At 35.1% G+C, this 13,051-nt stretch overlaps 1 protein-coding gene across 1 annotated transcript in view; it reads left to right on the top strand.

The window, feature by feature from the left end:
• Positions 1–13,051, top strand: part of KHDRBS2 (KH RNA binding domain containing, signal transduction associated 2) — a 556,728-nt gene that overhangs the window by 346,926 nt on the left and 196,751 nt on the right. The window contains exon 5 of the mRNA XM_063097985.1: positions 11,014–11,141. Coding sequence (XP_062954055.1) covers positions 11,014–11,141 — 128 coding nt within the window. The remainder of the gene's footprint in view (positions 1–11,013; positions 11,142–13,051) is intronic.

The following is a 13,051-nucleotide window of genomic DNA, read 5'->3' as shown; positions in this document are numbered from 1 at the left end:
TTGATGATTTCCATTCCTCTGGGTATATTCCCAACAGTGGGATAACTGGGTCATATGGTAGATCTATCTGCAATTGTTTGAGGAACCTCCATACCATTTTCCATAGAGGCTGCACCATTTTGCAGTCCCACCAACAATGTATGAGAGTTCCTTTTTCTCCGCAACCTCGCCAGCATTTATCGTTCATAGTCTTTTGGATTTTAGCCATCCTAACTGGGGTTAGATGGTATCTCAATGTGGTTTTGATTTGCATTTCCCAGATGCTGAGTGATGTTCCTCTTGCCATCTCTGTTTTTTATCTTTTAACTGACAAGTTTCCACTTCTCTTTTATTGGTTCCTAGATGCCTTCATGTAAAGATATTTATTTTCCTTTTTATGATTGGCAGACTATGTCTTTCGTCTATTTTTTTTTTCTTAAGCGGGATTCTTAAAGATTTGTATGTCTACTCAGAGGACAGCCTACCTACAAAAGGGAGAATCATGCCACACCCCCAAAATTCCCAATATAAAAGGGCTTTTGGTTTACAAATAATATTTGCTTCCCTTTTTAAGAATAGAGTGAGTCCAGAGGGCAACTCACATTTTTCCATCTCAGTGATGGCACCACAATTCAATCAGCCGCACAAACCAAAAATCTGGGAGTCACTTTCAAGTCCACTTTTCTCACCATTCCCCATATCTAATCTATCAGCAATTTCAGCAATCTCTGCCCATTCTGCCTCCAAATATGTGCACAATTACCAACGGCTGTTCCTCTCCACCACTCTCCACGATCATAGCAGAGATGACTGCAGTAGCTAGTGCATGTGCCGCTACAATAGTGTCTTAGCCCCTCTCCGTGTTTCCACTCTTGTCCTACTTCAATCCATTTTTCTTACAACAGAATATTCCAGAATATTCCCTTAAAGATATCAAACTGGTTCTTTTACTGTCCAGTTTAAATACTCCTCAGGCTTTCTATTATGTTTAGAATAAAGCCAAAAGAGCCACCATGATCTAGCTCGTGCCTACTTGTCTGACCTAATATAGGCACAACTCATTTATTGCACATTGCAGATAACTGCGTTTTTTAACAAACTGAAGGTTTGGGAGAGCCCTGCCTTGAGCAAATCAAATAGTGCTGGTTTTTCAACAGCATGTGTTCACTTTGTGCCTCTGTGTCACATTTCGTAATTCTCCTAATATTTCAAGCTTTTTAATTCTTATTGTATCTGTTATGGTGATGTGTTAACAGTGTGTTTGATGCTAGTACTGTAATTGTTTTGGGACATCGCAAACTGTGCCCATGTAAGAGGGTGAATTTAATTTATAAATGTTGTGTGTGGTCTGACTGTTCCACCAACTAGCCATTTACCTGTCTCTCTCTCTCTCTCTCCTTGAGCCTCCCTATTCCCTGAGACATAATATTGAAATTAGGCCAATTAATAACCCTACACACTGGCCTCTGAGTATTCAAGTGAAAGGAAGAGTTGCCTGTCTCTCACTTTAAATCTAAAAGTAGAAATGATTAAGCTTAGTTAAGAAGGACTGTTGAAAGCCAAGACAGGCCAAAATCTAGGACTCTTGTGTCAAACAGTGAGCCAAATTGTGAATGCAAAGAAAAAGTTCTTGAAGGAAGTTAAAAGTGCTATTCCAGTGAACACATGAATGATAAGAAAGTGAAACAGCATTATTGGTGATGTAAAGAAAGTTTTAGTGGTCTGGATAGAAGATCAAACCAGACACATTTCCTTAGGCCAAAGCATAACCAAGAGAAAGGTCCTGACTCTCTTCAATTCTGTGAAGGCTGAGGGAGGTGAGGAAGCTGTAGAAGTTTGAACCTAACAGAGGTTGGTTCATGAGGTTTAAGGAAAGAGCTATCTACACAACATAAAAGTGCAAGGTGAAGCAGCAAGTGCTGATGTAGATGCTGCAACAAGTGATCTGGAAGATCTGGCTAAAATCATTGATGAAGGTGGCTACACTAAACCACAGGTTTTTAATGTGGATGAAACAGCCTTATATTGGAAAAACATACCATCTAAGACCTTGATAGCTAGAGAGAAGAAGTCAATGCCTGGCTTCAGATCTTCAAAGAACCATCTCTCTTGCTAGGGGATAATGCAGCTGGTGACTTAAAGGTGAAGTCATTGCTTATTTACCATTCTGAAAATCCTAGGGCCCTTGAGAATTATACTAAATCTACTCTAGCTGTGCTCTATCAATGGAACAACAAGGCATGGATGCCAGCATATCTGTTAACAGCATGGTTTACTGAATATTTTAAGCCCACTGTTGAGACCTGCTGCCCAGAAAAAAAATTCACTTCAAAATATTACTGGTCATTGACAGTGCACCTAGTCTAGTCATCCAAGTGCTCTGATGGAGATGTATAAAGATATTCATGTTTTTTCATGCCTATTGACACAACATCCGTTCTGCAGCTTATGAATCAAGGAGTAATTTTGACTTTCAAGTCTTATTACTTAAGAAATGCATTTCGTAAGGCTATAGCTACCATAGATAGTGATTCCTCTCATGGATCTGGGCAAAGTAAGTTGAAAACCTTCTGGAAAGGATTCACCATTCTAGATTCATTAAAAACATTTGTAAGTCATGGACGGAGGTCAATATCAACATTAATAGTAGTTTGGAAGAAGTAGCTTCCAATTGTCATGGAAAATGTTGAGGTCTCAAGACTGTGGTGGAGAAAATAACTGCAGATCTGGTAGAAATATCAGGAGAAGTAGGATTAGAAGTGGAGTCTGAAGATATGACTGAATTAACTGCAGTCTCATGATAAAACTTGAATGGATGAGGACTTGCTTCTTATAGATGAGCAAAGAAAGTGGTCTCTGGAGACAGCAGCTATTCCTGGTGAAGGTGCTGTGAACATTGTTGAAATGACAACAAAGGATTTAAAATATTACATAAACTTAGTTGATAAAGCAGTAACAGGGATTGAGAGGATTGACTCCAATTTGGAAAGAAGTTTTACTGTGAGTAAAGTGCTATCAAACAGCATTGCATGCAATAGAGAAACTTTCACGAAAGAAAGAGTCAACGAGATAAACTTTATTGTTGCCCTATTTTAAGAAACAGCCACCCTGACCTTTGGCACCCACCACCCTGACCGGTCAGCAGCCATCAGCATTAAGACAAGACCCTCCACCAGCAAAAAAATTACTACTCATTGAAGGCTTACAAGATTGTTAGCACTTTGAGAAATAAAGTATTTTTAATTAAGGTATGTGCTTTTTTAGGCATAATGCTATTGGCACACTTAATAGACTACAGTATAGTGTAAACATAACTTTTATATGCTCTGCGAAGCCAAAAAATTTGTATGACTTTCTTGTTGTATTTGCATTATTGCAGCAGTCTGGAACCAAACCCGCAATGTCCCCGGGTACGCCTGTATCCCTCTATCCCTTGCTTACTAAATTCTTAATAAATATGCACTGACATTCTCTCTTAAAGAGGCTCAGCTCCTTTACAAAAAGTTCTATATGAAGTTTTGTGTGGGTTTTTAAAGATTAAATTCGGAGGGAGCTAGAAGCTGCAACCAAATAAAAGTATATTTAAAAAATAAAAAGACATAAACAGCAATATTTTAAATTTTTCTTGAAGAGTTTCAAGAAAATTACCATGTCAGGGCAGGTTGTTGTTTTCATGATTGAAAAAATACAGTTAGAAGGACTCATCACAGCTTTTTTATTTGGAGGGAAACAGTGAACTTCTCGGAGGAGTTTTCCCATGCTGAAATATAACAAATACCTTTTTTCTTAAGCAAATGTAGAATTTAACATTTTTAAGATAAAACAAAAAGTAGCAGCCACTAAAAACATTAGTATAATAGTAGGAATAAAGTATTTTAAACCAACAAAAAGGATCAAAGTTGAGTTAAACATGCACTGATTCAGAGTTATTAAGAAGGCTTCTAATCTTGCCTCGATATTTTATTGAAATGTTGCTTGCATTGCTGCTTGCCATTACATTTCACAAACAAGTGCAGGGATCTAGTCATCTACATGCACTTGAGCTCCACTGGAACAGGGGATTTCCTCCACTGTTTCCCCATTACCTACATCAGTGCCTGCCACTTACTTGCTGCTCAGAAGTACATTGAATAAATAAAATAATTATTCATTTCAGCAAAACATTAAGCACTTTTAAAAATCTGATGGGTTAGATGGATGACTATGCTGAATATATAAATTTTCCATGTCCAGGGGAAGGCCTGGAATTGCTAGGTTATTGACTTAACACAGTCATCCACATGGGCCATATCCTATCAACCCTTTTTATGTACAAAATTTGCACACACACTTCTCAATGTGTCCTTATCATGGAGATTTCTTGGTTAAGAAGAATTCAAACCCATTGGATCAATGTACTGAGAACCATCAATTCTATGTTAACCAAATGTTCATTTTATGTACTTGTAAATTAAGGTAGATAAGATGCCAAAGTATTAAATTAATGCCTATTTTGACGTAAAATGCAATAAGGCTTCTGTGTGTGTGTACAGTAATTTTCCGAAGAAAATATAGTCATTTCGACCTTATCTAAACAAACGGAACTTGGAATATTTAGAATAACAGCTCAAATCTGTCATTTAGTATTATATGAATATTTATCTACTACTCTGAATCTACCCTGATTTTTATGCTAGAATGGGTTAATGTATAACACCAAATACATGAGTCTTTTTTTGGTCATTCACAAGGTCTTGGCTCTTAGATCTTATGTATCAGTGGCCAATGTTTAATAAAGTCAAATAAAACAAAATAGAAGATAAGCCTCTCAAATAATCCTGAAAAACATCTACATTAAATCTCTATTGATATTTTCTTATTCTCTGATGATTTTTGCATAGTGGGCAATAGACTTTAATAATAGGGAAGAAAAGAATATATTCTTTAGTGACAGAAATTACCATCACTAGCAGTTTAAGATGCAAAGTCCACAACATTTTGACTTTGTAATATTGAATCTCCTTTGCGTTTTATAAAGCCTTTATGTAAACCTTATGCAGAGTCATGAACCAAGCAGATTCTTAATAAATCTTAATTGACTGTTCTTTGACTACATTTTGTTAATGAGTTTTTTCTGGTCCCAAGCCTGGGCTGATTAAAACTCACCCTGTGTTGGCTAAGAAATGTTATCTAATAGCTTGAGCTGTTTTGCTGAATAATATCCACCACAGCATAGCTGTTTTCTGAAATAGTTTCCTACCCATTCCAACTCAGTTACAGGTCTGATATTGGCACAGGACCCAACACTTCCTGCACTTCTGTTTATTACTCTGGTTAAAGTGTCCTAACCTAACTGTTTGTAGGGGCTGAGGAAATTCCAGATCTCTTTGTCATGGCCCAGAAGGGACACAGACTACATTTCATTTTCCCCTGATGTCATTCGATAGTCTTGGCATTGCTAAAGCCAAGTATACATTTACATGTTATACCAGTGGTTATAATCACAGTTTTAAATGTGTGGCACCAGTGCCCATGGGAGTCTCGGAGGAAGGAATTTGGCAGGAAAATGGGCCCTCACTGTGCCCCCAGGTAGCCTATCATTACCTGGCATCTATATGCAAGTGAAATAATCTTCCCAATTTGTATTTGGGCAAAATGCCATCACAACAGATGGACATGAGTGTACATAACTGGGAAATTGTGCATATACATTAAATATGCGAACTATGAGCATAAGTCCTTTCTAGGAACATCCTAACATCTGTCTGCTCTGAGCTTTTGTGTATACTGTTTACACCATATGCCGTCACAGTGGGAGGGCCTTGTCAGAGAGGCAAGAAGAAGCACTCATGAATTTCATGGAAATTGTTTCATAGACTGAATTTGCCTCACTGTGGGCAAGAAGAACATATGAAAAATATTGTAAATATCTTTGTTATTTCAAGTAGCAAATTTTAAAACCTGATTTTGGTAGCAAAAAAGCAAAATTTTTGGACGTTACAGAAAAAAATTCAGATCAATTCTAAAAGTATCTATGTTTGATATGCATGTATTATTTTAGACTCAATAGATTCATTTAAAGGTTCACTGTTAACTTATCTGAATCCTTTCCGTCTGAAACCAAAGCAGCAGATCAAAAAAATCAGCATTTTTAAAGCAACTTTATACGCATCTTACAGGTCAAGGAGTGTTTTTAGTGTGTGTATGTTTGATTTACTGCACGTAAATCACAAAACAGTAACACATTCTTTATTATTTGAAGTGGGAAATCCTAGTAATTTGGAATTTTACCTAACATAATATTACAGTTTATCCATAGGTGTAACATTCATTTTTTTTATGAGAAGAGCACTGTCTTCATACTATCAGTAGGACTTATTTTTAAATTTTGTAATATGCTAGTTTTCCATACAAATTAGATACCTAAATTGACTTTTTATTATTTATTGATGCTAAATAATTGAAAATTAATTTTTTAATTTTTACTCATCCTGAATTGCCATAATTTTACCTTTCTTTGTTTCCTATGTATTTTTTCACATACTTAGGCTTTTCACATACTTTTTCACCTACATAATTATTTGTCTATCTTTATCTCTTTATCTATCAAGGGTGTTTTAATACTATAGTAATAAATAAAATAATATTAAAACAGTATCATGTAAATATAAATTATAATCATTACTATTCATGAACATACATTTTTATTTTTCAATGAACATCTGTGTTAGCAAATTGAGCATAAAAATTATGAATGCTATACAACTACAACCACCCATTCATATGTGTAATTAATTGCATGACTTCAGAATCTTAGAATTCAATACTACTCAAGTAAAATAATATATGGCATATTTCTGGTAAGATGACATTTACAAGGTAAATTTGGAATATTTTGTTTATTCATATCTTTAAGATTTTATGTAACTGAAGCATCAGCAACACATGGAACAATTTAACAGGATGTTCTAGCTTCAGCTAAGTTTTCATATACTAATTATGAAAAATTAATTTAAAGTTAGATCTGTGCTTAAGAGAGGATTGGAAATATGCATTATAATATAAAATCACAGACTTATAACATTATATTTTTGTTATAAAAATAATGCACAGGATATACTCAGTCTAGAGAATATTTAGGGTTTTTAACTATTCCTACATTTGGACATTTAAAAAACGTTATGTTTGTTTATTGGAAACATTTAGATGCCTCATTGCTATAAATAAATTGGTACATATATTTTGGTTGTCTAACTGGGAATACCTGAGCTTATTAAAAGACTTGATTATTTAACATTTAATGATCCAAATATTGCAATTAACAAATCAACTGTTTATCATCAGTGATATAAATTTGCATTAAAATTATTATTAGGAACTTCCTGTCACTGTACATTATTTTACTCTTCTCTTATGCTGTTTCTGCCCTTTGCTTATCACAAATATGTACAGATTACACTCAGATTTACTCCCTCAATCCAGAATGAATTTCTAAGACAACCCTTAAGATGTCTCTGACATTTTAAACTTAAGGTGGTCAAGACCAAACATGAGTTTTCCACCTTCAAACTTTTTTCTGCTTTTCTTCCTTTCTCTGGCTAATGGTATCATTATACTTCTAACCATTTCTGTCCCTAAAAACCTCTTTTGTTTCTACTTTTCCCAATCATACTTACACTTTCTACTACAGCACTCTTAAACTACTTGTGGTTGCTCATATTTTCTCTTTCATACCCTATCACACATAATGCACACACTAGCCTTTTAATTATTGCCACAATTTCCCTGTGCCATCCAACTTATTCTGATCTCTGGCCCAAAATATTGTTCATGTTTTCCCAACTTCAGGAGCCTTTCATATTCTTTATTAAGTGAAGTGCTGAAAAAAATTTGGCAACATACAATTTATTTTCTTAAAGATTTTAATTACTACCCTCTTTGGTAATCAGTAATTAATTTCATGCTTAACCTATCTATAACCATTTTTAAGTAAGAGTGACAAGTTGTCCAATTCAATTATAATGTAAGGTATGTTGAAGAGAGTAGGCTTCACCAGCATTATTTATGAAAGCCCTCAGCTGTGTGATCTTAGGAACTTGATTTTGTCAGCATTCAGTATGTTAGAGTCTTCCAAGAAGCAAATGCCAAAATGGGATTAAACATGTAAGAATTTTATTATGGAAAATGCTCTTGTGACCAAAAAAATAAGGAGAGCGCTGAGGAAGGCTGTAGATCCCTCACACTACAACATTCGGCCCCAGTGAAAGAAGGTGGAAGCCTTCTAGACTACCCTGGTGCAATGAAATCAAAGGAAGTTCAGCCACACTGGTAAGACATCCTTGAGGCATAGTTAGAGGAATTCTGTGTTTACAGGAATGGACCTATTTTAGCATCTAACCACATTTGATCATCAGCCAGGAGAGAAGCTCTTGTGTACCATGGCCTTGTGAGCAACAGGATTTCAGAGCATAGCAACTGGAGTTTTGGGATATTACACCTGTAGTTGCTGGTCTGCATTCTCTTGGCCACTACAACCCTGGAAGATGATTCATTTCTTAAAACATTTCTTAGCTTCCGTAGCTAAGCTTATAAGAAACTTGGTTATATATTAACAGCTGTTTTGCTTACACTAAGAATTAACTTATCCTGTGGTATCAAATATTTATATTAATAAGATTAGCAAATTCTCTCCATGTTAGGAGATTTCTCTCAGGAGCTGAACTCCAGTGCAGTTGGGTTGGTGAACATGGATTCTGAACAAAGAGATTTAAGTGAATAATTCAAATTCTAATGACACCCAGCTATCACATTCAGATATATTCATCTCTAGATAAGTCTGCATCTGCCCCAAGGAACATAGAGATCACATCTGTGCCCTAGAGCCCTCCCTCTGGGCAAGACTGGACATAAGCTGCTGAAGTCAGCCTCTGAAGTATGTCTCTCATGTCCTGTGCTGACTGGTCCCCTCTGTATTTTTTAGCTTTTGCACAAAACAAACCGCCAAAATACTTAGTAGCTTAAAGCACCAATTTAGTATCTATTTCTCCTGGTTCTGGGGTTAGCTGGGTGATTTTTCTGGTCTTCGCCAGTTGGACTACTACTGGATGCGTAGGATGGCCTCACTCATGTGTCTGGGGATTCGGATGGGATGCAGGGAGGGCAGGGATGGCTGGAGCTTCTCTTTACACAGCCTCTCATCCTCTAGAAGGCTAACCTGGGTTCCTTTACCTGGTGGAATAAGGGTTTCCAGTGACAAGAAAGGGTAAGCCCCAATACACAAGCACTTTTCAAGTCTCTGCTTGTATCATGTTTTTTATCATCATTTTTTATTGTCACTAAGACAAATCACATGGCCAATCCCAGAGTCAGTGTGGTGGGAACTATCTCAGGGTATAGATGCAGGGATCCCTGAATAAATTGGGACTTTTTCTATCACACCATCTGATTACAATGTTACTCTTCCTCATCCTCCTTCTTCATCTTCTTTATGATTATCAAATGAATAAGACCATATCTACATTCTTACATTTTCCGATTCTGGCATAAAAAGTATTGATGTTCTAAGGTACACTTTTACATATATTGAATTGATCTGCAATTTGTTAATTTTTATCTCAACCTTCAGTGTTTTCAACAATGACAATCCATCTCTTTCTACAATTCATAAGGATCCTGAGTGCTTTATGGGTTTTCCTCAGTGAAGAAGCTACAATGATCCCGCACATTACATGGGAAAATTATGGGATTAATGTTTCATTTTGACAGTGGTTGGTCAGTTCACTCAGTAGCAGCAATTCATTTCATTACCTGATCCTAACAAAAGCATAGATGTGTTTATTCTTCAGTTCAGTTGTTGCTTGAATATCAAAATTAGGAGGTAGAAATTGAATAATATGTGACTTGTTAGAAACTATAATTTTCTACTGTATGGTTCTTCTGTCAGCTAACTGTGTTGAGTTTATTATCACTATAATTAGGTGCTGAAGAGGATAAATGTGAAAGCAACATGTTAAAACTTTTTTTTAAAAAAATGCTTTGGAGTGACTAGCATTTTTCTTGTAGTCAAGGCAGTTTCTGGAGCCTGAGGTAAAGTCGTGCATTGGAAATCTTTGCAGGCTATATGCATCCCTGCCATTTTGTAGGCAGAGATGTGTGGGTGACTGTAGATAGTCTTCTCTTTATGTTACTATAACACATATGAGACTGATTTCACTTAAACATACGTTTAGAGAAAAATAATTAATCAGATCGGCCTTTTGGCTCAAATCACCAACTACTCACTTTTGTACAGCCCTTGTGTTTTAAAGGTAACATTCATCTTTAATGACCCAGATCCACTCTTTGGTCCTATTGAAATGACTGATAAATTTCTACACTGATGGAGAAAACAGTCCCTTTGACTTCAACTGAATCTGGTTGTTATTATGAAATTTGCCTTCTACTATGGCTCTCACCCTCCATTAGCCCAGTGATAGAACACATAGAAAATTCTTTGTTTTTAAATGTTGCACATCAAGTTCTTTGCTTAGATTCCACAGCTTTCCAGTTCTCTGAATCTGGGCCATATTATTGGACTTCTTTATGGTTTTAATACACTCTGGGCCTTGGGAATCCCTTTTCAGCTTACACATCAGGAGCTATTTGAATATCATGCAGTCATTCATAATCCACACACATTCAGCCAAGGGAAGTTGTTTTTCAGTAATCCTTGTGTTAACCATCATAACCTTGGTGCATTCCAAGTTTCTGTTCTATATTTCTATCTTCCCTTTTCTAGCTAACACACCAAATAATGTCTAAGCAAATCTAGTCTGATGTCCTGCTGAGTACTTCCTTGATAAAAGAAGCAAGTTCAATTTCTTTATAAAAATAGGAATTTAAAGTATATACACTTTTTATATCATTTTAGATTTCTGAGTACAAGGCTCCAGCAAACAAATGAAGTGTTTTTTTTGTTTGTTTTTGTTTTTTTTGTTTTCTTATTGTGTTTTTTTCAGCTTAGGAACCCCTTGTCTCATCTTAACTCATCAAGTCATGTTTTGTTTTTTTTTCTAGGACTACAATGATGAAATTCGTCAGGAACAACTACGTGAATTATCTTACTTAAATGGCTCAGAGGACTCTGGTCGTGGCAGAGGTATTAGAGGCAGAGGGATCAGAGTAGCTCCCACAGCTCCTTCAAGGTATATTAGTTCTTACTTTAAATAAGTTGACAGTTAAGGATGATGGCAGGCCTTTGCTGTCCTGTTCTACATTGTGATCACAACTAGGAATAAACAGCAACATCAAAACAATCATAATGATGACAACAAAAATAATAACTAATGTTTATATAGTTATAAGAGCTTTACATACATTAACCCATCAAATCCTCCATACTAGGAGGCAACTACTATACACAGGTGAGAAATTGGGGTACAGAACACTGTGTGTAATTTACCTAAGGTTACACAGACAGTCTGACTCTGGAATTCACAATTTGAGCTCTTAACAATTACCCTGAGAAAATAAGGACAGCAGACCTGAGAATTTTTACTTTCTTGTTCTGTCCCCAGTCTTAGGGCACACAGATGATAATACAGTCACTTCCTCTTTGAATCAGAATGACCTTGCATGAAGCAAAAGCTATAAATTTTGTCTATGCCTTAAATAGTCCTTGAATTGACATAGTCTTACCAGGTAGGGAGGAAGGGAGATGGATCAATAGGTAGGTAGGTAAATAGATAGATAGAGAGAGATACAGAGATAGATACAGATACTATATATGCCATCAACCTACAAAGCCAGAAGCATATTTCTTGCATGGCTGATGGTAAGGGTATTTAAAGTTCAGATACATTTGACATTACAGTGTCCTTGGTGATTTTATTTGATTTTGTTCACTTTGCAAAGAAATTGAAATCTTTCTGTATTAGAATTTGTTTTGCAGGATTCTGAATTTGTCCAGCTTTCAACAGAAAGCATTGGTTTGCAAAGAGGTAAAGTAAAAAATACTCATAGCCTTCACACACAGTCTATGTGATTCAATCATTCTCTTCACCTATTATAGTTGGCCTTTAAATCTCTAAAGGAAATAGATCTAGAATATTATTTCATATGTCATATAGAAACTATCTTAAGAGATGCTTACTTTGCAAATTCCATTTGTTTCTTAAATTACACCCCAAATATTTTCAGTCACCACTGTCAAAATACCACTGATTTTAACATTTAAATGATACATACCTCAAAAAGTTTCACACTTGTCAGAAAAAAAAAAAACATTAAGAATGATAAATTTTCAAATAAAATATTAAGGAACTGACTATAGGTAAAATGTGGCAATTCTGGAAATTAGATTTAACTGAAAGAAAAACTTCTGAATATGGTATGGAGATTACTTTAACATTTTACTCTTTAAAATATTAAAAATAAAGTTCTCTAGTACTATTCAGAATCATTTGTTCATTACTGAGAATTAATGTGACATAACACAATACCTTTTAGTATGGGATTGGTCTTTTATAAAACCTGTACATTTCTAAACCCGTCTTGATAGGTTTGTGAAATAACGTCATTGAATGTCATATTAAATAGATTTAATCATTGGGATAAATCATGTGAAATTGCCACCATTGTAGTTTAAAAAATGGCAGTTTTAGCAATTTTATATAGTATAACCTATGTATATATTTTGTATGTCTAGAGAAGACACATGTTTGTTCTATAGTCCTTGAAACTGGTAACCTTTTTTTTAAATAATGCATTTACCTATTTTGATATTATAAAATCATCCTATTAAACGACACTGCATTTGCATTTGAGTGGACCATTTAAAATTTTAATTTTAGAAAAGATTTATTCTAATATTTTAATCTGTTTAATAATTGAATAAAGGAGAGTGTGTTATGGCCTAAATTTTTAGATGAATAAGGAAATAACTTCACAAAGCAGAAAATCATATTGATCAGAAAGGTACGGGAAATATGAGCTAATGGATACTAATTTGTATATATTTATGAAATTATAACTTTATTAAGTTATTCAATTATACTTATATTTTTTAAAATTGTGCCCAGAACATTTTAAAAACCTATATAATAATTTGTTGTAA

This window comes from Cynocephalus volans, chromosome 5 (assembly GCF_027409185.1).
Source record: "Cynocephalus volans isolate mCynVol1 chromosome 5, mCynVol1.pri, whole genome shotgun sequence".
Classification (NCBI taxonomy): Eukaryota; Metazoa; Chordata; class Mammalia; order Dermoptera; family Cynocephalidae; genus Cynocephalus; species Cynocephalus volans.
Note: the sequence above shows the minus strand (reverse complement) of the source record. Positions and strands in the feature narration are given on the sequence as shown.